Source organism: Balaenoptera acutorostrata, chromosome 1 (genome assembly GCF_949987535.1).
Source record: "Balaenoptera acutorostrata chromosome 1, mBalAcu1.1, whole genome shotgun sequence".
NCBI lineage: Eukaryota > Metazoa > Chordata > Mammalia > Artiodactyla > Balaenopteridae > Balaenoptera > Balaenoptera acutorostrata.
This window is the reverse complement of record NC_080064.1, coordinates 136,223,370-136,249,789: the sequence shown is the minus strand read 5'-3', so window position 1 is coordinate 136,249,789 and position 26,420 is coordinate 136,223,370. Positions and strand designations below refer to the sequence as shown.

At 34.1% G+C, this 26,420-nt stretch overlaps 1 protein-coding gene across 5 annotated transcripts in view; it reads left to right on the top strand.

The window, feature by feature from the left end:
• The window catches only part of COP1 (COP1 E3 ubiquitin ligase), a 279,203-nt gene that overhangs the window by 61,862 nt on the left and 190,921 nt on the right, over window positions 1-26,420 (top strand). For 3 of the 5 annotated variants that reach the window (XM_007165364.3, XM_057544835.1, XM_057544826.1), the window contains exons 6-8: window positions 10,583-10,651; window positions 22,985-23,044; window positions 23,760-23,836. In XM_007165364.3, coding sequence (XP_007165426.3) covers window positions 10,583-10,651; window positions 22,985-23,044; window positions 23,760-23,836 — 206 coding nt within the window. The remainder of the gene's footprint in view (window positions 1-10,582; window positions 10,652-22,984; window positions 23,045-23,759; window positions 23,837-26,420) is intronic. The other 2 variants (XM_057544833.1, XM_057544840.1) reach the window with 2 other exon arrangements.

Genomic DNA, 26,420 nt, shown 5'->3' with positions numbered 1-26,420 from the left:
GAACCAGGAAGAAATAGAAAATATGAACAAACCAATCATAAACACTGAAATTGAAACTGTGATTAAAAATCTTCCTACAGACAAAAGCCCAGGACCAGATGGCTTCACAGGTGAATTCTATCAAACATTTAGAGAAGAGCTAACACCTATCCTTCTCAAATTCTTCCAAAATATAGCAGAGGGAGAAACACTCTCAAACTCATTCTACGAGGCCACCATCACCCTGATACCAAAACCAGACAAAGATGTCACAAAGAAAGAAAAGTACAGGCCAGTATCACTGTTGAAAATAGATGCAGAAATCCTCAACAAAATACTAGCAAACAGAATCCAACAGCACATTAAAAGGATCATACATTATGATCAAGTGGGGTTTATCCCAGGAATGCAAGGATTCTTCAGTATACACAAATCAATCAATGTGATACACCATATTAACAAATTGAAGGAGAAAAAATATATGATCATCTCAATAGATGCAGAGAAAGGTTTTGACAAAATTCAACACCCATTTATGACAAAAACCCTCTGGAAAGTGGGCATAGAGGGGACTTACCTCAACATAATAAAGGCCATATATGACAATCCCACAGCCAACATCGTCCTCAATGGTGAAAAACTGAAACCATTTCCACTAAGATCAGGAACAAGACAAGGTTGCCCAGTCTCAGCACTATTAATTAACATAGTTTTGGAAGTCTTAGCCACAGCAATCAGGGAAGAAAAAGAAAGAAAAGGAATCCAAATCAGAAAAGAAGAAGTAAAGCTGTCACTGTTTGCAGATGACTTGACACTATACATAGAGAATCCTAAAGATGCTACCAGAAAACTACTGGAGCTAGTGAATGAATTTGGTAAAGTAACGGGATACAAAATTAATGCACAGAAATCTCTTGCATTCCTATACACTAATGATGAAAAATCTGAAAGTGAAATTAAGAAAACACTCCCATTTACCATTGCAACAAAAAGAGTAAAATACCTGGGAATAAACCTACCTAAGGAGACAAAAGACCTGTATGCAGAAAATTATAAGACACTGATGAAAGAAATTAAAGATGATACAAATAGGTGGAGAGGTATACTGTGTTCTTGGATTGGAAGAATCAACATTGTAAAAATGACTATACTACCTAAAGCAATCTACAGGTTCAGTGCAATCCCTATCAAATTACCACTGGCATTTTTCACAGAACTAGAACAAAAAATTTCACAATTTGTATAGAAACACAAAAGACCCCGAATAGCCAAAGCAATCTTGAGAAAGAAAAACGGAGTTGGAGGAATCAGGCTCCCAGACTTCAGACTATACTACAAAGCTACAGTAATCAAGACAGTATGGTACTGGCACAGTAACAGAAATATAGATCAATGGAACAGGATAAAGAGCCCAGAGATATACCCATGCACATATGGTCACCTTATCTTTGATAAAGGAGGCACGAATATACAATGGATAAAAGACAGCCTCTTCAATAAGTGGTGCTGGGAAAACTGGACAGCTATATGTAAAAGAATGAAATTAGAACACTGCCTAACACCGTACCCAAAAGTAAACTCAAAATGGATTAAAGACCTAAATGTAAGGCCAGAGAGACACTATCAGACTCCTAGAGGAAAACATAAGCAGAACACTCTATGACATAAATCACAGCAAGATCCTTTTTGACCCACCTCCGAAAGAAATGAAAATAAAAACAAAAATAAACAAACGGGATCTAATGAAACGTAAAAGCTTTTGCACAGCAAAGGAAACCATAAACAAGATGAAAAGACAACCTTCAGAATTGGAGAATATATTTGTAAATGAAGCAGCTGACAAAGGATTAATCTCCAAAATTTACAAGCAGCTTATGCAGCTCAATATCAAAAAAACAACCCAATCCAAATATGGGCAGAAGATGTAAATAGACATTTCTCCAAAGAAGATATACAGATTGCCAACAAACACGTGAAAGAATGGTCAACATCATTAATCATTAGAGAAATGCAAATCAAAACTACAATGAGATATCATCTCACACTGGTCAGAATGGCCATCATCAAAAAAATGTACAAACAACAAATGCTGGAGAGGGTGTGGAGAAAAGGGAACCCTTTTGCACTGTTGGTGGGAATGTAAATTGATACAGCCAGTATGGAGAACAGTATGGAGTTTCCTTAAAAAACTAAAAATAGAACTACCATACGACCCAGCAGTCCCACTTCTGGGCATATACCCTGAGAAAACCATAATTCAAAAAAGAGTCATGTACCACAATGTTCATTGCAGCTCTATTTACAATAGCCAGGATATGGAAGCAACCTAAGTGTCCATCGACAGACGAATGGATAAAGAAGTTGTGGTACATATATACCATGGAATATTACTCAGCTATAAAAAGGAACGAAATTGAGTTGTTTGTAGTGAGGTGGATGGACCTGGAGTCTGTCATACACAGTGAAGTAAGTCAGAAAGAGAAAATCTAATACCGTATGCTAACACATATATATGGAATCTAAAAAAAAAAAAAAATGCTCATGAAGAACCTAGGGGCAAGATGGGAATAAAGATGCAGACCTCCTAGAGAATGGACTTGAGGACACGGGGAGGGGGAAGGGTAAGCTTGGACAAAGTGAGAGAGTGGCATGGACATATATACACTACCAAATGTAAAACCGATAGCTAGTCGGAAATAGCAGCATAGCACAGGGAGATCAGCTCGGTGACTTGTGACCATCTAGAGAGGTGGGATAGGGAAGCTGGGAGGGAGGGAGATGCAAGAGGGAAGAGATATGATATATGTATATGTATAACTGATTCACTTTGTTATAAAGCAGAAACTAACACACCATTGTAAAGCAGTTATACTCCAATAAAGATGTTAAAAATAAAATAAAATGACAGTAAAGGGACTTTTAAAAGGCAAAAGAATGGGAGAAGAGACAATGGCAGCAATGGATGAAAAGTAATAGATTAGGAGATCTGAGAAAGCTGAGCCAGCAGTGGGGAAGAGCTAGGAACGAACCCTATTTATATTGTGGAACAAAGGCCTTGGAATTGGGAGCATGAGATAGCTCACACAGTAAAGGCTGAAAACAGGATGATTTGTTGAGAATCTGATTAAGAAGCAGTTGGATTCTCTGATCCCTTCCTGTACAACTCATAGCAAATGATTCTCCCTTTTGCACCTTAAGAGAACACTAGAATTTTTTTTCCATGGTGGTGGTAAAAGAGAGACTTTCTGGACTGTTGCACCACAGGCTCACTTAAGGGTGTGTATGGGCTATTCGCTGAAGATAGATAAGTTTACATACTGAATATGAGAGCTGTTAACCTTATTCCCCCTTTGACGTGTCAACATTAATCTTTGCATGCTTTTTGTCTCTGTCTTAGAATTGAAGAAGTACAGGTATCTTAGTTTTAGAACTCAGGTCTTTTCTGTTATTTTTTGATGAGGGAGCCAGTTCAGAAGCAAACTTCCTGTCATAGGTATTATAACATTTTTCATTATTGTTTTCCTGTTTTACTTTGCATTATTATTTAACTTGATGAATATTTCTAACATACAGAAAAGTACAGAAAATAATGAGACTCTTGACTTACCTTCTTTCAGTTTTAATAAATAGTAACACTTTACCATATTTGTCTTAGGTCTGCCTTTTGAGAATTAAATACTTTTTTATTCTTAAAACCCTCTCATCTCATTCCATTCTCCCAGGGTAACCACCATATGAAGTTGGCAAGGATCCTTCTCAAGCGTGTATAAGCTTTTATTAAACATATACTTGTATCTACAACCGTACATAAAGTATTGTTTGTATGATTTAGAAGTTTATATAAAGAGTTTCAAACTGTAGTTATCTTTTTGACCTATGCATTTTTGTTTACTTTTTGAGGTTCCTGCTGATAAATATAGATCTAGTTTAATTATTTTCACTTCTCTATAGTAATCCATTGCATGAACATTTCTATTCCCCTGTTGATGGGCATTTAAGTTGTTCTGAATTCATAATTATGAGTGTCAGTACTGCATTTAGTATCGTTATTCATGTCTCCTTGTGCTCATATATATATACTTAGTGTTTTAAGGAGTGGAATTGCTTTTCATAGGGTTTGAATGCCCATTTTGACCATACTAGATATTGCCATATTGCTCTTCTGTGGGTTTGTACCATATCAACCCTTGGTATTTTTTTTTAGTTTCTGCCAGTCTGATAGTTGTCAGATGCTTGTGTTTGTGTGTGTGTATGTGTGTGTTTTGTTTTGTCATTTTGTATTTTTTGTATTTCTGTGATTACTAGCAAAGAGAATTTCTTCATTTGTCTATCTTGGTTTCTTATTTGATGAATTGCCTATTCATAGCCTATACCCATTTTCCTAATAGATTGTTTCTTTTTTCTTATTGATTTGTTAGAAGTGTGTGTGTGTGTGTGTGTGTGTGTGTGTGTGTGTGTGTGTGTATTTTGGATATTGCTACTTTGCCAAATGCTATTTTGGTAAATGAATTCTAGTTGAATTGTATTGTGGTCAGACTGATTTATATGATTTTAGATTGAGTATTTTTCATGATTTCATTTTATTTGTCTCGTTGGCTTGTCAGATAGAACATTTTGTTCGGTTTCTTAGTGGTTGCTTTTGGGATTTTAATATAATTGCTATTACATTGTACTTTTGAGTAATATTATCTTACTTCATCAGTATTATAAGAACCTTACAACAATATACTTCCATTTCTTCTCTCTCAGCCTTTGTACTATTTTTTGTCAAATGTTTTACTTCTTTATATGTTATAACCCCCCCCACATAAATCATTATTAATTTTGGTTTAAACAATAAATTATGTTTTATGGAGATTTTTTAAAAGTTCTATATATACATATATTTATCATTTCTGGTGTACTTCATTGTCTTGTTTTCCGGTCACTCTTTCATTCATTCTTTCATGTGTGTGTTTTTAAAAAATAAATTTATTTATTTATTTATTCACTTATCTACTATTTATTTATTTTGGGCTGCGTTGGGTCTTCGTTGTTGCGCGTGGGCTTTCTCTAGTTGAGACGAACGTGGGCTCCTCTTCTTTGTGGCGCGTGGGCTCCTCGTTGCAATGGCTTCTCTTGTTGTCAAGTATGGGGTCTAGGCATGCAGGCTTCAGTAGTTGTGGCACACAGGCTTAGTTGCTCTGCGGCATGTGGGATCTTCCTGGACCAGGGATCGAACCCGTGTCCTCTGCATTGGCAGGCGGATTCTTAACCACTCTGCCACCAGGGAAGTCCCCATTCATTCTTTTGAATTCCATCTGTATTTTTCCTTCCGCCTGCAGGACAGCTTTTATCATTTCTTTAGTGTAGATCTGCTGGTGATGAATCTTTCACCTTCTATATCTGACAAAGTCTTTATTTACCCTTTATGCCTGAAAGCCAGTTCCAAATGAATATAGAATTCTAGATTTACTTTTTCTCTTTCAGTATTTTAAAGATGTTGCTCCATTGTCCATTGTCTTGCATTGTTTCAGATGAGAAGTCTTTATCCTCAGAATGAAATGTATTTCTCTCAGTTTAAAATGTTCTTTTTGTGGTTTTAAGTATTTTGACTTTGATATACCTTGGTGTAGATTCCGCCCCCCCCCCCCCGCCATGTTTCTTGTTTGTGGGGTTCTTTGAGATTCTTGGATTGGTGGGATTATAGTTTCCATAAGATTTGGAAATTTTTGGTCATTATTTCTTCAGATATTTTTCTGTCACCTTTTCCACTTTGGGAACTCCAATTACACATCTGTTAGGTTGGTTGAAGTTATACCACAGCTCATGCATAAACAGCTGTGCTTATTTATGTTTTATCTTTTTCCCCTGTCTAGTTCATTTTGGATAGTTTCTGTTTCTGTTGTCAAGTTCACTACTTTTTTCTATAATCTTTTGTCTCTCCTTAACTTGGAGAACACATATAGGTAGTTATAGTAACTTTTTTATGGCTGTATTTGCTTATTTTATTATTTGTGTGATTGCTGCATCTGTTTTTATTGATGGATTTTTTCGCCTTATTTTGGGCCATATTTTCCTTATTTGCATGCTTATTAATCTTTTGATTGGATGCCAGAAATTGTACATTTTACCTTGTTTAGTGTTGTTCTTTTGTATTCCTTTACACATTTCTAAACTTTGTTCTGGCATGTAGTTAAGTATATTTGAAATAGTTTGATTCTCTTGAAGCTTGTTTTTTAAGCTTTGTTAGGTAGAACTAGAATCGATTTTTGGCAGTCTCATTGAGTGTTCTACCTGATGCCTGTGTATTTCGAAGTTTTTCCACCTAGTTCCTGGGATAATGTATTATTTCTGGTCCTTTGTCTGAAATTCATCCATTCATATAACTAGCCTGCTGTTTTGTTGTTTAAAGTAGGAATTCTATCTTTCTCATTGCATTTTAGCCAGTAACTTCAATTTGTTTGCTTTTGGTCCATTGAAATTTATTGTGATTTTTTTTTTTATGGCTCACTATATGGTCTGTTTTGTTAAATGTTCACCTTCATTTAAAAGCAATGTGTTATTTGCTGTGCTTTATAAATGTAGAGTTTGTTAATATTATTCAAAAATTTATTTTCTCCTTGCTCCATCAATTATTGATTGGGGTATGTTAAAAATACAATTTTTGATTGTTTATTTTTCATGGATTTCTATGATTTTTACTTCATGTATTTTGAAGCCCATTATTAGGTGCCTACATGTTTAGGATTGTTATGTCTTCTGGATGAATCATCCCCTTTGTCACTCACTATGAATTGTATATGTTTATTGCTGGAAATATACCTTGTTCTGGAGTCTGCTTTTATATTTTCTGATGTTAATATAGCCTCAGTAGCTTAGTTATGACTAGAGTTTCTATGGTATATTCTTCTGTACCCTTTTACTTTCATTCTGTTGTTTTTATATTTTAAAAATGTCTCTTAACTGTATGTAGTTGAGTTTTTAATGCAATCTAATAAGCTCATTAATTCAAATGCTTAAATTCATTTAAATGTAATATATAATAATTATCAATGTGGTCAGGTTTGAGGTCTACCGTGTTGGTATTTGTTTTGTTTTTCCATATATTCCTTATTTCCCCTTTCTCCTTTCTTGCTTTCTTTAGAGATCATTGAGTTTCCAGGGTTTCATTTTAGTATACCATCTTCTCTATTTTTCGCATATTGCTTATTATTGTATTTCTAGTGGTTTCTCTAAAGATTACAAAATGCCTTTTTTACTTTTCACAGTCAACCTTGAGTTTATAGTATGCCACTTCAAGGACATTGTATTCACAGTCGACATTGAATATACAGTTGACCCTTAAACAATGCAGCTATTAGGCGTGCTGACCCCTGCAAAGTTGTAAATCCGCATCTAACTTTATAATCAGCCCTCCATATCCATGGTTCAGTATCCATGGGTTCAACCAGCTATGGATCGTGTAGTACTGCAGTTAGTATTTATCGAAAAAAATCCATGTATAAGTGGACCCATGCAGTTCAAACCTGTGTTGTTCAAGGGTCAACTATATACCATTTTATGGAAAGTACAAGACCTTATAGTATTTCAATTTACCAAGCTCCTGCCTTTCGTGATTCAAATTATATTATAAACCCCACCAGTTATTTTTGCTTTTAACAGTTAATAGTCTTTTGAAGAAATGATGCAAAAAAAGAAAAAAAAAAAGACCCTTTTAAACCAAAATATTTACCCTTTGAGTTGTCTCCATTTTCTCTTGTAGATCTGAGGTTCCATCTGAGTGATTTCCCTTTTGTCTGTGTAATTTTCTTTACTATTTCTTGTATAGCTGATAGTTTTGTTCTGCATAGAAGTCTGGTTTTTTTGTTTTCTTTTAACACTTCAAAGACGTATTTTCATTTTCTATTTGCTCCTTTGTTTCTGATGAAATTTTCAGTCATTCTTAATGTTCTTCCCCTAGTGTATCCTTTTTAGCTGCTTTTAAGATGTTCTTTTTGACATTAGTTTTCAGTTTGACTGTGATATTCCTAGCTTTCATTTAAAAAATATTTATCCTGCTTGTGTTTCACAGAACAGGAGGATCTGTTTGTTGAACATGTGAACCATTATTCAGCCCTGTGCTCTCTCTCCTTTTCCTTAGGATTCCAGTCATATGTTTTATTGTTTCATATTATCCCACATATTTCTGATGCTCTGTTTTTATTGTTTCTCTCTCTGAATTGGGTTAAGTCATTTATATTGAACTGTCTTTGAGTTCGTTATTCCTTTCCTCTGTTCTGTCCATCTGTTCCTAACTTCATTCATAGTCTTCTTATTTTATTTTTTTATTTCAGACTTTTTATTCTTCATTTCTAGGTTACACTTTGTTCAATTCTTTTCTAATTCTCCATTTTTTTTGCTCATTTTGTCCATTTTCTCAATTCTTTTTTTATTTCATTTTTTTATACAGCAGGTTCTTATTAGTTATCTATTTTATACATATTAGTGTATATATGTCAATCCCAATCTCCCAGTTCATCCCCCCACCACCCCCCCCATTAATTCTTTAATAATATAGAGACATATTTTAAAGTCTTTTTTGCTCATTCCAGCAAGTGTGTCATCTGTGAACTTCATTCTTTTGCCTGTTTGTTTTTTTGTTTGTTTGGTTTTTTTTTTATTTTTGGCTGTGTTGGGTCTTCGTTGTGCATGGGCATCTCATTGCAGTGGCTTCTCTTGTTGCGGAGCACGGCCTCTAGGCGCATGGGCTTCAGTAGTTGTGGCACGCAGGCTCAGTAGTTGTGGCTCGTGGGCTTCAGAGCACAGGCTCAGCAGTTGTGGCACACGGGCCCAGCCTCTCCGCAGCATGTGAGATCTTCCCGGACTAGGGCTTGAACCCGTGTCCCCTGCATTGGCAGGTGGATTCCCAACCCCTGGGCCACCAGGGGAGTCCCATTTTGACTGTTTTTTTCTCTTGACTTTTCCTACTTCTTTCCCTGTCTTGTAATTTTAAAGTTGTATTCAAGAGCAGTACAGAGACTAAAGTAGTTAATACTTTCTTCCTGAATGGTCTTGCCTTTTCCTTTGTCAGGGAGCAAGGATAAGAGACTGACCTCTTTGGTCTAATCAGTAATTTAGCTGAGTTGGTGCTCAGTTGTTGCTTGAGCTAGTTTCAGTTCATTGAAAGTGAAGTGGGGAATTCTATGGCAGTCCAGTGGTTAGGATTCTGTGCTTTCACTGCTGAGGGCCTGGGTTCATTCCCTGGTCAGGGAACTAAGATCCTGCAAGCCAAAGTGGCCGTGTTTTTTTATAGTATGTGCAATATCTCAGTGAGTCTTCAAATTTTGACTGGCTTATTCTTATCAATCTATAAACATACAGATTCCTGGAATCTTTTCTAGAGTAACAGAATCATATAAAATCCATCCCAGTGTCTATTTTAAGAAATGCCTCAAATAATTCTGTTGCACAGCCAGGTAAACGAAAGTTTTATTAATCTTTCTTATTTTTGTTTGTTTTAGAAATGCTCCACTGGACTTTTTTATTCTTTTAAAATATGTATAGGAAAGTTGGAATTGTAGTTGTTCATAAACCATGTCTTATTGTTATTCCACTTTTAGCTTTTGATATTCTTTTTATGTATATTTATCAGATGTAGCTGAAATTCATTGGTTCATTGTGTAAATTTTAATACTAAAAGGTATCTTTTTGTAATTTTATTTTATTTTATTTATTTATTTTGGCTGTGCTTGCAGGATCTTAGTTCCCCTAACAGGGATTGAACCCACTCCCTCAGCATTGAAAGGGCAGAGTCCTAACCATTGGACCACTAGGGAGTTCCCCTGTAATTTTATTTTTTGATAACAAAAAATGTTAAACTTATAATTACCATTTATCTGTTACATCTTTGTTTCAGTTACCAATGTGTGTTATTTACCCTCCCTCCACTTGATAATATTAAAATTTTGTTTTTAAATTTTTGAGTTTGACTGAAATCTTTCATAGAAATATATTAATTCTCACATCTGTGTAAGTAATGACCAGAAATAGTAAATTAGATTTCTGAAGAGCATGAATTTCTTCCTATTTATTATGCTTCTTACCCCCCTGCAAGTTAAATTCTTATGAGGAAAGTGATTTCAGTGTCTAGAAACTACATTGGCTCCACTGTGTTTTTTTTTTAATTAAAAAATTTTTTTTTGGCCACACCACACAACATGTGGGATCTTAGCGCCCCAACCAGGAATTGAACCCCCACCCCCTGCATTGGAAGCACAGAGTCTTAACCACTGCACCCCCAGGGAAGTCCCTCCACTACAGTTTTTGTCTTGATGTTTTATTAGTTTGGTTGGGGAAGAGAAAGCCAGGACAGATAACAGAATTGCCATTTCCCATAAATAGTTTTTTCTGCATGGTCGATGAGAAATGTAGTTGAAAACACCTGTTGTTTTCAAGTTAGTTTTAGGGGAAATGGCTTGCTTTTAAAAATGCCAGTTAGCAAGTGGAAAACTGACTAAATAGAAATGAGACTAACTTAAATGGATGAATTAAGTTGCTTCATACTGATTATACTGTGGTGTTAAAGAAAACTTTGAACTCAAAGTTATATTTTTAAAAGAACAATTATAATTTTCTATTATAGGAATCACATGCAGCCCAACTACAGATCCTTATGGAATTCCTCAAGGTTGCAAGAAGAAATAAGAGAGAGGTATATTATTTTGTGTATTTTACGTAATGTGTCATTTACTATTGTTGACTCTTCCCATTTTTTCCCCATTTTTGTGAAGGCATTTCAGGTTAAAAATTTTATTTAAACATTTAAAAGCATTTGAGTTTTCAGGAGTTTTATTTTTTTTAAGCTTTGTTATTTTAACTTCTTTTACGTTTACAACTTGATATTTTAAAAATCCCTTTTTGGAGGTGTGCTAAAAAGTTTTCTGTAGGAGTGAATATAATGATGTTACCTCAAAGCTATAAAGAATAGACAGTGGAATTATCAAATGGCAGTCTAACTTTCACCCTGAAAAGAAAACGTAGGAAAATTTAGATAATGAAGTCTTAAGTAGAGAGGGTTACAATTTTCCTATGATTAAAATACATCTTGGTGGGGGGAAACAAGTAAAAATATAGCTACCTATTTAGAATTTGGAAAGTGTAAGTCATGCAGGATAACTAAAAGATTACTTTTTATTAATAATTTTATAACAGAATGTCCTAATTTAACATTTAAGATTCCTCAGTCATTTCACAATAATATAAAATACGGAAAATGAAAGGCAAAATCCTGTGTTCTTGGTAGCATGCTAAAATAACTTTGAAAACTGTTTTATATTTAAATTCCCAACTGTTATATTTTTACTTTCAGTTGTCTAATTAGGACATTTTTTACTCAAAAAAATATAACCGTATTTGTTAGGTTCCAGGCCATCTTTATTATTTTTGAAAATAAAAAGATGAGAACTTATTTTGATGAAGTATTTTAAGTGTGCATTGCCAGAACTTTACATTATCTTAGTTTGATATTTCTCCTTTTTTTGGACTATTCATGATGTCTGTTTTTAACTTTTTCTTTGTTCAGATTGGATTTTTCTGTGTTATGCTAGTGTTGATAGCTAAATGTTCTTTACCTGGTTTATGATTGTATTTTTCTTTAACTTTTGCTGAGGTAGCAGTTGTGATTTTAATGTTTTAGTGTCTATTAAAAATTATCTTCAGTATGAATTTGAGTTTTATATATTCTTCTTGATTTTTAATTTTATTTTTTTGGTGGGTACTTTAACTTCAATTTGCATAAGAATCACCTGAGGATCTTCTTAGAATCCAAGTTCTGATTAAGAGGGTGTGTGTTTGAGCCTGATAATCTGCATTTCTAGCAAGCTCCAGATGATGATGCTATTGGTCCGTGGACCACACTTTGAGTAACTAAGCTGAACATTTTATAGCATACGGAAACAAAATTATTAATTCAGTATGTACACTCAACCATCTTTGCTATAGCAAATTCTTTGGAAAAGTGATAATTTTTTATATTCCATACATACCTTCTCTCCTTTCAAAACAGAATGTGAAATTGTTTTGCATTAGTTTTATGTGGTTCTTTTTACCTTAGACTTTGAACTCATCGAGTGAGATTTGGTACGTAGGAAATTATCTGATAATGAATCAGTTAAGTGAACAGTCCAAACATACGGATATCTGGGGGGTTAAATGAAATGGCTGATCACTATGTATGATCTGAATTATTTAAGGTTTTCATTAGCCTCTGAGGTTTTTCACACTTCTCTAGTGTCTGTTAATGCTTGCAACATATTTAGATTTGAAATTGTCTCAGGTAAGAAGGATGCAGCATATAACTATAAAATAAACAACTATGAACGTTCTGGGACTTTTACTAGCAAGCTGACAACTTAGCCCGCCACAGTTTCGTAGATGCTGGCAGAAGACATGAGACTTCTGGGTTGGAAATAAAGCCTTGATTACTCATGGCATATCTGGCAGCATCAGCTTCATGACCTGCAAGTCCCTCAGGGGCGGTTTAGAGATGGGCCTTGGTAGATTCTGCATATACAATGGATATATATTACAACCAAAGAACCTTGAACTTAGGATACCCCAGTCTTTTAAAGGGGTCTGCTAGCAAATCTGTTCAGTCTTTGCCCTGCAGGGAGACACTATTTTTATTTTATTGATCAGAAAACAAATCTGCCCTCTCTCCTGGAGGAAGTCACTATTTCTGTCTTGCCAGGGTGTTCACTAAACAAACATCCTTGAAAAGATAATTTGGAACAAAAGTTATCAAAAGATGTGCAGAAATGGGAGAGATCAATGGAGAATGTTTCCCAACGATAGCTCTTCCTTGTTATATTAATTTGTCCTCTCTCTGATGTGGTGGCCGGTGGCCTCCAATAACTCCTTCTATGATATTGCCTTTGCTCATATAGCCCTTAGTATCAGTGTTCCTATATTTTTGTTATTATGTCTGGGTTAATTGTGCTTTAGAATTTTTTAGCTTGAGTTTAGTTTGAATCTTATAAGATCCTTGTGAATGATGGATTTCTTTTCTCTCTTGGATCATATTTTCTTATGGTAGGCAATTTAACCAAGAAACATACTGGTTCCAAGTACTTCTGGATATTGGTGCCTCTTAATATGCAATGATTATACTGTTATTAATACATTTTGGTTTTCTTATTTTTAGTGTATCCATAATTGAGTGATTCTGAGTATTTCAGGTTTAACTACACAAGGGACTCTGAGGAGCTAGGTTAACAAAGTTTTAAAACTTCGAAAATTTGGAGCTAGGTTAACAGACTTAAAAACTTACCATTTACTTTGATTAAATTACATAAATTTTTCCGTGATTGGAGTCAGGTACACTAGAGATTTGGAAATAGTAAACTTCAGTCTAGAAAATGTAATTGATTAATACCTCATGATTTAGTACAGACAGAATGAAGTGAGTGGTTATTTTTTTTTGCATATATTATGAAGTATATATTTGTGTGTTTAATCCTCAAAGTGAATATGGTTGTTAAAGGTCTTATCTCCTGTAGTATAATTTATACTTGAACTTATTCAAGCAAAATACAGACTGACCAGGAGACAAACTACTGCTTCTGATTTTTTTTTTTCCTAAGATTAACATTCAGACTTTGAAAATTAACTTTGTGATTTTATGCTTGACTTTTAATTGCAGTTATGATGAGTCTAAACCAAGACTAAGAATCTGCTTTTCAGATTTAACATACTTATTTGTTCCAATGTCACATCTTGCTGTTAGAATCCTACATTTAATTTTTATTTGTGATTTATTTTTTTCCTTGACTCTCCTTTAAATATTAAGAGAAAGGAATGTGCAAAGCACATAGTAGGCATTTTCATTAGTTATCTATTGCTGTGTAACAAGTTACCCTCAAATTTAATGGCTTAAAAACATCATTTAATATATTGTGTCAGGAATCTTGGTGCAGAGTAACTGAGTGCCTTTGCTCAGGGTTTCTCACCTAGCTATGCTCCAGATGTTGGCCAGGGCAGCAGTTATCTTAAGGTTCGACTGGGATAGGAATGCTTCCAAGTTCACTTGTTGGCTGTTGGAAAGAGATACCATATTCATGGGCTTCTCCATAGGATAACTTACTGTGTGGCAGCTGACTTCCCTCAGAGGGAGCAAGAGAGGGTTTTGAAGACAGCAGTCACATGCTTTTTGTAGATTAATCTTGAAAGTTACTTCTCAACAAGTGTTCTGTTTTTTCCATTAGAAGCAAATCTTTGGGTCCAGCCTACACAAAGAGAGGGAATTACACAAGGGTGTGAATTCTGAGGTGGGAATCTTTGGAGGCTTTCTTAGAGCCAGCCTACCACAGCACTTAATAAATATATGTTTTTAAATGAACATGTTATTCTTTCTTCATGGTCAGATTGAACAAAAGGGCTTTGGGTTCCATGTAAAAGCCAGTCTCCTCTGTGCAAATTTGTACCAGCATTTGAACAATTGTCTTATATTTCATACGATTTAATTTTAAAATATACTTTTGGACATTTGTGGTACCTGTTTATAATTCATTGTAATAGGACAGTTTTGATGAGTCTTGGTTTCCTTTTGGTTTTGTTTGGAATTTTATTTTGAATATTTGAAAGAATTGCATTTTACAATGTTTTTATATGAAATAAAGCACAGAAAACTTCGTAAAACGAATTTACAGTTTAAAGATTCATAGTAGAGTGATCATCCATGTAGCCATCATCCTGATTAAACAATAGATTTTTGCTAGGCCTCCTGAAGCTCCCTCCCTACCCTTTCCAGATTATAGCCTTCTCCCTTGCCCATTAGGTAGTCAATATTCTGATATTTATGGTAATCACCTCTCTGTTTTTCTTTATTGTTTTGATGCCTAAGTATTTATAAGTCTCTTCTTTTGAACTAATATAAATGCACTTCTGCATTATATAATGTTTTGTTCTTGTCTTTGGCTCAGTGTTAAGATTCATCCCTATTGTTGTATATGGCTATAATTTATTCATTTTTGTTGTTGTATAGTATTCTATTAAATGAATACACCCCATTTTTGTTGTTGATGGCCTTGTGAGTTGTTTTTGGTTTTGAGCTGTTTACAATGTTATTTACTATCTTATATATTTATCCAGGTATATATTGGCATATATCTCTCTATGCTACATATGTAGAAGTGGAATTAATGAGTCATAGGATATGTACATCTTCTAATTTAATAGATAATACCAAACAATGCCTGAGCAGTTGTATTGGTTACTCTTCCTACAGGCATTGTAGGAATGCTCCTATTGCACTATATTCTTGCCAGTACTTGGTGTCAATAGACTTTTTTCAGTTTAGCAAATCTTAGGATATGTATTGCTATCTCTTTGTGGTTTTAAGTTGCATTTCCCTGAGACCAGTGAGGTTGAGTACACAGTACTATGAATTGGCCATTGGGATTTTTGTGTATGTGTGAAGTACTTGTTTAAAGCTTTGTGCATCTTTTCTATTTAGTTGATTTTCTTATTGGTTTATTGTCTATATATTCTAGATAAAAGTTCTTTGTTCTATCTATCTCTCTCTCTCTCTCTCTATCTACTTATCTATAGCAGATCTTTTCCCCCTCTAATTGGGCTGCTTTTTCCATTGTCTTAATGATGTCATTTGATGAGCAGAAGTTTCTGTCTATAATAGAGTCAAATTTATTAGTCTTTCCTGTTATAATTAGTACCTTTTATGTTAGGTAAAGAATTCTTCTCCACCTGAGGTCATGAAGACATTTTGCTGTATTACCTACTTGAATCTTTACCTTTTATTTTTCATACTCGCATCTGTAATCTACTTGGGAATTTTTCATATGGGTGTCCAGATGTCCAAGCATCCTTAATTAAAAAGTCCATCCTTTTCCCATTGCTTTGAAATACCACATCTGTCATACATCATGTGTCCATACATGTGTGGGTCTGTTTCTAGGCTCTCTTCTGCTCCACTGGTCTGTTTGTCTATCTTTCTGGCAATACCGCATTGTATTAAATACTAGAACTTTTAAGTAAGTTACTGTTCTTTTTTAGGAAAGTCTCAGCTATTCATGGCTCTTTGTATTTCTCTATAAATATTAGAACCAGCTGATACATTTCCATGGTACACCTGCTGTGATTTTTATTGGGATTACTTTGATTCCATAGATGAATTTGGTAGAGTATCTTTACAATATTGAGTCCTCTAGCCTTTGAACATGGTATTTCTCTCTGTATATCTAGGTCCTTAAGAATGTCCTTCAAAATTTTGATGTTTTTCAGGGTATTATTCTTACACATCTTTATTTTAGAGTCGTTCTTAGGTCTTCAATCATTTTTATGCTATTGTAAGTGATGTCTGTGTCTTTAATTTCAGTTTCTTATTATTCATTGCTGGTATATAGAAATGCAGTTGATTTTGACACTTTTTTTGGTATCCAGCAACCTTGTTAAAATCATTAATTCTAATAATTTATTTGTAGATTATTTTATGTTTTCTGTGTACACATCATCATCTGCAAATAATAACAGTTTAGTTTCTTTCTTTATGATCCTTATATCCTTTATTTATTTTTCTTGTCTTACTCTGCTGGCTAGGACATCCGGTACAATGATGAATAGAAGTGGTGATAGCGGGGCATCCTAGTCTTGGTGCTGATCTCAAAGTGAAAGCTTTCGACGTGTCACCATTAGGTATGATGTTTTCTGTAGGTTTTTGGTAGGTATTTTTTTTTATCATTCAAGGAGCTAAGTTTCTATTCCCAGTTTCCTAAGAGGATTTTTTTTTCTAAATTATAAGTGGGGGTTGAGTATTCTCCAAAATTTTTGTGCAGTTGAGATGATATTTTTTTTTCATTATGTTAAACTGGATAATTACATTGGTTTAACATTAAAAATCAATCAACTTTGCACCTAGGGTGACCAACTGTCCAGATTTTCCCAAGAGTATTCTAGTTTTATCACTGAATGTTCTGCATTCTAGAAACCCCACCAGGACAGTTGTTTGCCCTACTTGCCTTCCTTATTGCATCTGTATTCATTAATGAGGTTGTTCTTTAATTTTTTTTTTTTACACTGATCTTGTCCAATTTTGTTATAAAGATAGTTTTATCAAATGAGTTGAGGAATGTACCCTCTTCTTCTATTTTCTGGAAGAATTTGTATAATCTAGGATGGATGTCTTTGCTGAATGTTTAAGGATTTTGCTGGAGAAGCTATCTGGACCTGTTTGCAGAAGCTTTTTAAGTATTGATTCAGTTACTGCTTATTCAGATTTTTGTTTTACATACCATTTTTGACATGTTATACTTTTTCTAAGTGTTGTCTGTTTCATCTAAATTTTCAAATTTATTGGTATTAGCTTGGTCTTAATACTAAGTTTTTAATGTCCCCAGAGTTTTTAGTGATGTCTTTCATTCCTGACTCTGCTTATTGGTGCTGTGCATTTCTCTCTTTTTTCTTGATCAGTTCTTGCCAGAGATGTAACAATTTTGAGTTTTATCTGGGAACCAACTTTCAGTTTTATATTCTCTATTTTGTTTTCCATTTTATTAATACCCTCTTTATATTACAGTTTCCATCCTTCTACTTTCTTTGGTTTTATTTTGTTGTTTCTTTTCTAATTTGTTAATTTGGATATACATATTAGTAGGCAGACTTTTTTCTAATATAGGCATTTGAGGCCACAATTTTTCTTTTAGTTGCATCTAATAATTATGATATGGCATTTTGTTTGTTATTCCTTAGTTCAAAATGGTTTCTAATTTTCATTATAGTTTTTCTTAGGCATGTGGGTTATTTAGAGATAAACTCATTACTTGGATGTGGGGATTTTCTTTTTTTTTTAATTATGGATTTCTGTTATAATTGCATTGTTATCAGAAAATAATTAGTGTTTTTCTTAATATGATATTTGCATTATCACCCGTTAGTTCATTAAATTTTGAAATATTTGTGCTTGAAAAGAATGTGTTTCCTGCAGTTGCATGGTGTGGTGTAAAGTTTGTTAAATGTATGGTGAGAATTTTTTGCATCCTTACTGAGTCTTTGTTTCCTTTTTATATCACTTAACTTATTTGAGGTGATTTTCTTATAGACAGCAGAGGTTTTTCATTCACTTCACCTGACTCAGCAGTCTTAGAATTTTGTATTTAGACCATTTAGATTTAATGTAAATTTAGAGTTTAAGCCTGCCATTTTATTATTTGTTTTATGTTTCTTTTCTCTTTTTTTGTTCTTATGTTTTTTCTTTAAGGGTTACTTGACTATATTTATGTATTTTTAAAGACTTTGTTTTTTAGAGCAGTTTTAAGTTCACAGAATTGAAAGGAAGCTACAGAGATTTCCCATACACACTGTAGTAATATACATTTAAGTTTCCTCCATGTCTTTTCATGGATTGAAAGCTCATTTCTTCTTAGCACTGAATATTATTCCATTGTCTGGATGTACCACTATTTATCCATTCATTTTCTGAAGGACATCTTGGTTGTTTCAAGTGTTGGTATTATGAATATAGCTGCTATCAGTGTTTTTTTTGGGAATCTTAAGTTTTCAACTCCTTTGGGTAAATATCAAGGAGTGTAATATTGGATCATATGATAAGAGCATGTTTAATTTTTTAAGAAACTGCCAAACTGTCTTCCAGAATGGCTGTACAATTTTTCATTCCTACCAAGAATAAATGAGAGTTCTTGTTGTCACACATGTTCATCAGCTTTTGGTGTTGTCAGTGTTTTGGGTGTTGGATGATCTAATCAGTGTACAGTGCTTTCTTTTTTTTTAAATTTTTTTTTAGTGCTTTCTTGTTTTTATATCCATATATTAATTTTGCTACTCTTTTTTTAACCAACTTTTTTTCTGAAAGTATATCAGTATTCTTTTGTTCAGTTTTGAATATGTCAGATAATTGAAGAAGTCTTGGCAGCTATAATGTATTCTAATTATATTAGCTCTAAAAAACAAAATACTGAATTTAATACTTAAACATATTTTTATCAAATCATAGTGATGGTCAAATAAATGAGTGCCAATGATACCTACCTGCACCAAAGCTAATGTCAATAAAAGGGGGCTCTATTTTTGAATTCTTTTATGCTTTAGTCTTAAGGAATTCTGAGACTTTCTTTCTTCACTTTTTAAATTTAATTTTTTTAAAAATTTTCTTTGGGTTTTGGTACAGTATGCTGTGTTAAGAGAGTGCTTGATGGCTTAAGACTGTGCTCTCAAGTAGCATTTCTCCATCTTATGTATTTATTATTATTATTTTTAGTAGCCCCCAAACTCATAATAGTGTTAAGGCAGATTTGATCCAGAGGTTTGTCTATTATCATTCCCAATTTGTGATCAATTTTCATTTAGATAATGACAGTTCAGGTTTATGGACTTCCTTCATATATCTCCAAAACATTCTTGGACTCTGATTCATGCTTTTATTCTAGATTCTGCCTCTCTGGCTTATGAAACATATTTGCAGAGTGAAGTTAGCCCAATTTTCTTTCTGCTTTTTAAAATGGTTATCCTTTGTCTTTCTTCTATTTCCTTGTACTATAATGTCTTATATTGATGCCTGAAAGGAGAACACTTGTTTTCAAGTGTTTTTCACTTGAAACCACAGAGTGGTTTTCACCACTCTCCATATTTCTGGCCACCAAATGTGTAGGTCATTTCCCACACCAATTTTCCAGTTCTCTTTGGACACCAACTGAGTGTCCTACAGTTCAATTCAGTTCAGTTCAGTTCTATCTAACACTGTCTACCTGGAGTTAGCCCCAGATTCCACTGGTTAAGGACTCAGTCCCACAAGACTGAGCTGCCCCTTCAGATGATAATTGCAAGTCCAGAAAGTCACATGTGCATCTGGCCTACTGGCTCTAAATTGGTAGTTCCCATATCTGCCTCCTTGGGTTTGATAATTTGCTAGAATGGGTCACATAACTTAGGAGAATAGTTTACTTACTAGAGTACCAGTTTATGGTGAAAGGATACAACTCAGGGGGCATGGAGCTTCCATACCCTCTCCAGGTGTGCCATTCTCCAGGCATCTCCATGTGCTCAGCAACCTACATGTTCACCAACCCAGAAGCCCTTTGAACCCCTTAAGTTAGTGTTTTTTATGGATGCTTCATTCCATGGACATGATTGATCGGCCATTGTTGATTCAACTCAGTCTCCAGCCCCTCTCTCTTCTCTGGATGTTAGAAGGTGGGGCTGAAAGTTCCAACCCTCTAATCACATGGCTGGTTCCCCTAACAACCAATCCCCATCTGGAGGCCCTACAGGAGGCTGTATTTCTTATTATAAATCAGAATAACACAATGTCTTAATAATTTAGAGCTTTAAACTTTTTCAGAATTTCGTCTTGAAATGTAAACACCTCATTTAACATGTGCTCTCTAAATAGTTTCCATTCTCTGAAATTTAAGAAAAAATTTCTGGTCTTGACACCTTTTCAGACTTTTTCATGTAAGTAGGTTACATCATTTTATCGATACACTATACCTATGTATTTATTAGGGCAGCCCTTGTACCTTGGTTGTTTTATTTTAAATTGAACCATATGAAATTGCTGCTTTTGGAAGTAAAAATTGTTTGAACATTGGTAGTTTTATGTAGTTCATCTAATATATGGCCTTCATATATAGTAATGGATGTATTATCCAGCAAAGCTTTGGGGCACTGGAAGGATGGGACATTATCTTCAGAGGGTTGGGCATTAGCATTTAGTATTTTGAGACTTCAGGTGATACTGGATTTTTTTTCTTGGTACTTCAATTGCAGAAGTGGAATGAAAAGTTAATTTGATCTTAAATATGTATTATGTATCATATAAGTGATATTGGCTGTCTCTGGATGTTGATATTTTAGATGTTTACTTTCATCCTTCTCTTTAAATGTGTTTTGAAAACAATCATACTAAAGACCCCGTCAGCATTTGTTTAAATAAGGATTTCAGCAGTGGAGCATTTCAAGCTAATTAAATGAAAAAAGTTAAAGGGTGACCATGGGATGTTTTGCTGAATTAGAGGTTAGGATCAGTGGAGTCGAAAATGGCTATGGACCAAAAGGCAAAAGGATTTAGTGATGATAGGAAATAACTGGGATATTTGTAGATGTCTTAGATCTGTTGACAGTGATTTGGCTGCTTGGACTGAGCCAGACCAGAGTGTTTTTTATGTTAGAGTGGAAGACTAATTATTGGGAATGGCCAATGAATGCAGTAGAAGTGGAAGTCCCCATCTAGTCTGGGGCATGAGAGAATTTATCACTTGACCAACTTTTATTTGAAAGAGTTCCAAAGCAGACTGTGTCCTTGAGGGAGAGCAAGGTTTCAGTTAAGGTAGGAGTATGGTGTGAAAAATTTTAGGGTGGAGTAAAGTTTATTAAAGTAGATGGAAGAATTGAAAGAATTTGACAATGCTAATCACTTTTTTTTTAACCCCCTCCCCCTGTCCCCACAATGGTTTCTGTGATACTGTGCTGTCTTTTCTCCTGGCCTTTGCCCTTGCCCTTATTGATGGTTGACATAGAGCTGCTCCTTCTTCCTTTGCCTATCTCTTAACCGTTGGTGTTCCCTACACCCAGTTTTTGTTCTCATCTCTTCTGACTATACTGATTGACATTGGGTGATTTCATTCATTGTCATAAATTCAGATTTATTATTTCTCTTTCTCATAGCTTTTAGGTCTTTGTGTGTATTATTATTTACTCTGTTTATTCTGTCTTTTCTCACTTTTTTTCCACCTGGCAAATTACTGTTAGTCCTTCAAGGCTCAGCATTTCATTTAATTTCAGATCCTATTTCAGTTATCCAGTTGCCTTTTCCCTCTCCGCAAGTTTTCCATGTAGGTTAGGGGCAGTCTGTGTACCTTTAATTCTTTGTACATAATATCATCATAATGTTTTCTATGATATTTCAACTATTGGTTTACTTTTTGCCATCTTCCCTAGACTGAGTTCCATGAGGGCAAGGGCTAGAGTTTTCTAAATCCTGTTCTTCACAGTGCTTAGTAAAATGCTTAGGATTGGCAAATATTTGAATTAATATGTTACCAACTATGTATGTATTGCCACAGAAGAAAAGGCGCTTAAAAATCTGTTTGTCTGCCATGTATTTGCTGAATAATCTTGGACAAGTCACTTAACCTTTCTGTGCTTCATTTCCCTGTGTAGTAGTTCCTATTTCACACCTGGCAATAAATATTACATAAGTATTCATTATTGTTATTTTACATTTTAAAAATTGGCTCAATATATTTGGGTTAGATTACGACAGCCACTTATACGTAATAGTGATAGAAATTTAAATTTGATAGTGTTTCTGAAAAGCAGTTTTGTTTTATGCAGTGAAGATTTGCTGACTATTTCTTTTGATTGAATAGTTTCATTTTTAATAATCAGTGAAATTTTAAATGCAGACTCATATGTTCCAGAATTACTTATGATAGTTTGCAGACAACTTAAATCTCTGATGGTTAAATATATTGTTGAATGTGATGCAACAATTAAAATGTTTGCATTTTAATGCCGTGGAGAAAGGTTATGGTGCAGTAGGTAAGATATCAAAGATAAAACATTATCTTAAATATGTTTTAAAAAGTGCTTAAGAGGCTAACTTGTGATTGCTTTGGGGTGGTAGAATTTAATCTCTGAGACTTATTTTTATTTTTAAAATGGGGTTAACTGACATGCTGACATTAATTGCTGACAATTAAATGAGGTAATTTGAAAATTCTTCGGATGTCTTCTGTTTTTATTAAGTCATATTGTCATTGTTGTTCATCTTTAATATTTTTATTATAAAGCCAGTCCTTGTATTAAAGAAAATACTGTTTTCTTAAATATTAAGTCTTTACATTTACTTTTTAACATAGGAACTTACAGCACTTTTTTGTCTGCAGTTTTTCACCCTGACAACCATTAGTGCACATTTTCCTAGAAATCATTTTGTAAACGTTAAGTTATTTTATGATTGTGGTGATGCTTTTGTGGTTTGGTTTAGGCTTTTTATTTCCTCCTCTCTAATCTACAGCAACTGGAGCAGATTCAGAAGGAGTTAAGTGTTTTGGAAGAGGATATCAAAAGAGTGGAAGTAAGATATCAAGAATTTCTCACGTCTCTAGTAATTTTTCAATTTCATGACATTTTTTCTTTTCCTTTAAATTGCTGCATTAAATTTATGGGATTGGGCTCCATTGTATAGAAAGTCACAGTCATAATTTATGCAGTAATAGTTTATTAGGAGGCCTTTTCCTCTAGTTAATGATCAAAGTTAGAGTTTAATCCATTGTTTACTAGAAAGCTAATATTTGAATCAAGAGGAATGCTACTTAATGTTTGCAGAGAATATTTTTAAAGTAGAGACTGACATATCCTGTTTTTCTGTACTTTGGAGAGTTGAACCTAATGATCCAGTTGCCATACTGTCATATTTATCTTAATATTTATCAATAGGGTCTCACCTGGATTAATGATTAGCTAGTTCACTGTTCACATAGTGTACTGTACAACTCATTCAAATTATTTACATTTGTCTTTTTCTGCATTCGGTAGCTTCATTAGTGATGAATATTTATTAAAGTGTTTCTGGTTCTTTAAGAATGTGTATCATAGAAAAAGCTTGTCTCTTAACTTTCAGATATCCTTGCTTTTGTACTCTGTGGAAAGGAAGCCTTGAGAAATTTGGGTGTTGAGACAAAAAGGGACTGATAAAACCTGGGATTGGAAAGGAATATAATATCATAACTCCTTTTGATTTATACATCTTCTCTTTGGAGTGTTTATAACTCTAATAATTGTGCTTCCAGGAAATGAGCGGCTTATACTCTCCTGTCAGTGAGGATAGCACAGTGCCTCAATTTGAAGCTCCTTCTCCATCACACAGGTACAAAGCTTGAAACTTGTAATTGCTTAGGATTTATGTTGCAGAGTGCACATATGGTATTAGTCCTTGGGAGCCTTTTCCATGTAATGTACAAAACCCCTGAGAAATTACTTTGGTCATGATCTAGAAATGAGATTGAGATAGCCTGTTTCCTTAATGCTTTGAATTTTCATGCCAGGGACAGTTAGTGAGTAGAATATTATAATACTGTGAATTCACTTTTGGATTAAAAGTTTGGTGAATTTCTTAAAATAATGGCAGCTTTAAATACTTTTTGAATTAAAATCAGATGACATTAAAAATCTATAATTGGAGAACATGAAACGGTAATATTAGGGAAGAATTAGATAAACTAATACCTTTAACTTTTCCACTAACTGGTTGAATTTTCTTGCAGATCTCGTTCCCCAGATTTAAAATGAGGCCATTAGATAGATCTGTTAGTTTAGATATCCCTGGTATTTTCTTTATAACTCCCCATTATTAATTTGTCTTCCCTTCTGTACCCTCTATTAGAGCAGGAATTACATTTGTCTTGCTCGTGACTGTTCCCCTAGGTTTTAGAGTAGCAGTAGTGACTGGCCTCCTTCAGTAAGTTCTTGTGAAATATAGTGAATGTCTGTGGTCCCTATATAGCTCTGAAGTTCTGTTTGAAATATCTACTACCTAAAATTTGAATTTGAACTTTTTTGTTGTGTTCAAAGCAAGAGCAATTTTACATGTTTTTAACTTGCTAATCCATTTAGGATAGTGGTCTAATGTAAGCTTTTCAGATAGATAGTTTTAGGATAACACATGGATTATCAGGCAATCCAATGACAGTACTAGAGATTACACTCACCTTCAGAGCCAGTGTCAGTTCAGGAAAGCTATTTTAGATCTAGTTTGGGGCAATATGTGGGGAAGGGGCACAAGGGATATTCAGTTAAAGAACATTTCTGGGATATTTGATATTTTTCATTAACCATTTTATGGAGAATCCTCGTGAGTACTAGGTGATTCTGGGGTCACTTTACCAGTGTAATTCAGCTTGTTTTTGTCCATATTTTATTTTATTTGAAACACTTGGGAATGACTCAGCTGTGGGATATTATCTTTAAGCTTAACATTCACTTCCTGATATACATGGAATCTTTGTCAGTGGAATATTTATTATGTGAGTGCATGCAGGCAAGTAAAAGTTGTCATACCACAAAATCTTCTCTAATAAACTGATGTTTCTCGTCGTCCTATGACTCTGTCACAGCCTTTAACAGTAGTGTTTCTTTCTGTCTGTGTGTCCAGGTCTTTGTTAATCTTATTGATGACTTATAATAACTTGTTGACAATATAGTATAATATTCATTTAACTGGCTCTGTTTATTTAATGCCTCTGATGCACTGGGCACTGTTTGAAGTGTTGAATCTAGCTGGCAAATTTCCTGCCTTTATGGAGCTTACCTTTTGGGGGGTGTGTGTGTGGAGGTTGGGGCAGATGCTAAATAAGCAAAAATATAATATAGTAGTAGTACATAACATGTAGGTAGTACCCTAGGAAGGAAATTAGATGTATTAGAGAGCTGACACATGAATGAAGTGAAGAGATAATAAAAAGTCATGGGGGAGTTTTGAGTAGGATCTGTTTTAGATTTTAAAATATTTACTGGGGTTCCCATGTAGAGGATAGAGATTCTGTGTCCCTCTCAACCCCCTGCCATTGGAAGCTAGGAGGAACATTAGGAACATTGCAAGGGTTCAGGAGAGAGGAAATGGTGGAATTTTATTGGATTTTATAGGATTTTATCGGTGGAAGAGAGGGAAAGTGGTTGTATTGTAAAGTAAAATAGCTGATCTCATAAAAGATAGAGGATTTCATGATGTCTATGAAAACTTTGTTGAATCGCTAAAATCGTATGGAACACTATTGTCAAATGAGATTTGGGCAGAGGTGAGACTGGTTAACAGTTGAAGATGGGAAAATAGACAAACATGATATTTTCTTCAAAAGAGTGTTTTGATATTTTCTTGAAACAAGTAATTTGATTATCACTCAAGGTTTGAGAGAGACACTTGGGAAATGATGTGGCTTAAATATTCTTGGGAAATGACCCTTAAGATTTGGATGTGAAATTAAACATGGGAAGAATGTTATGTTATACTATCAATATTTAAGTTTTTTTTATTTTTAAGAAATAGCATGTAGTTGAATTATAATTTTTCCCTCATAATTATTAGCTTCATTATTTAAATGCCAGACAGATTTTTTTTTTTATTTCTCACTGTAATGTTTTGGTCTCTCTTTTAATTGGTTTACTTTAAAAAAAGACTTTTTGTGGATTCTTTTTTTTTTTTTTTCTTTCTATAATGAGGACCTTTTTAATAAGATCATTAAATCCCTTAGATAGATTTTGGGTTTATGGTCAGGTTTATGTATTTAATGAAAATAAAAAGAAAAGACATATAACTCTTACCACCCCCCCATCAGTTTGTTTTGTTTTCTTTTTTTTTTTTTAACATCTTTATTGGAGTATGATTGCTTTACAATGTTGTGTTAGTTTCTGCTTTATAACAAAGTGAATCAGTTATACATATACATATGTTCCCG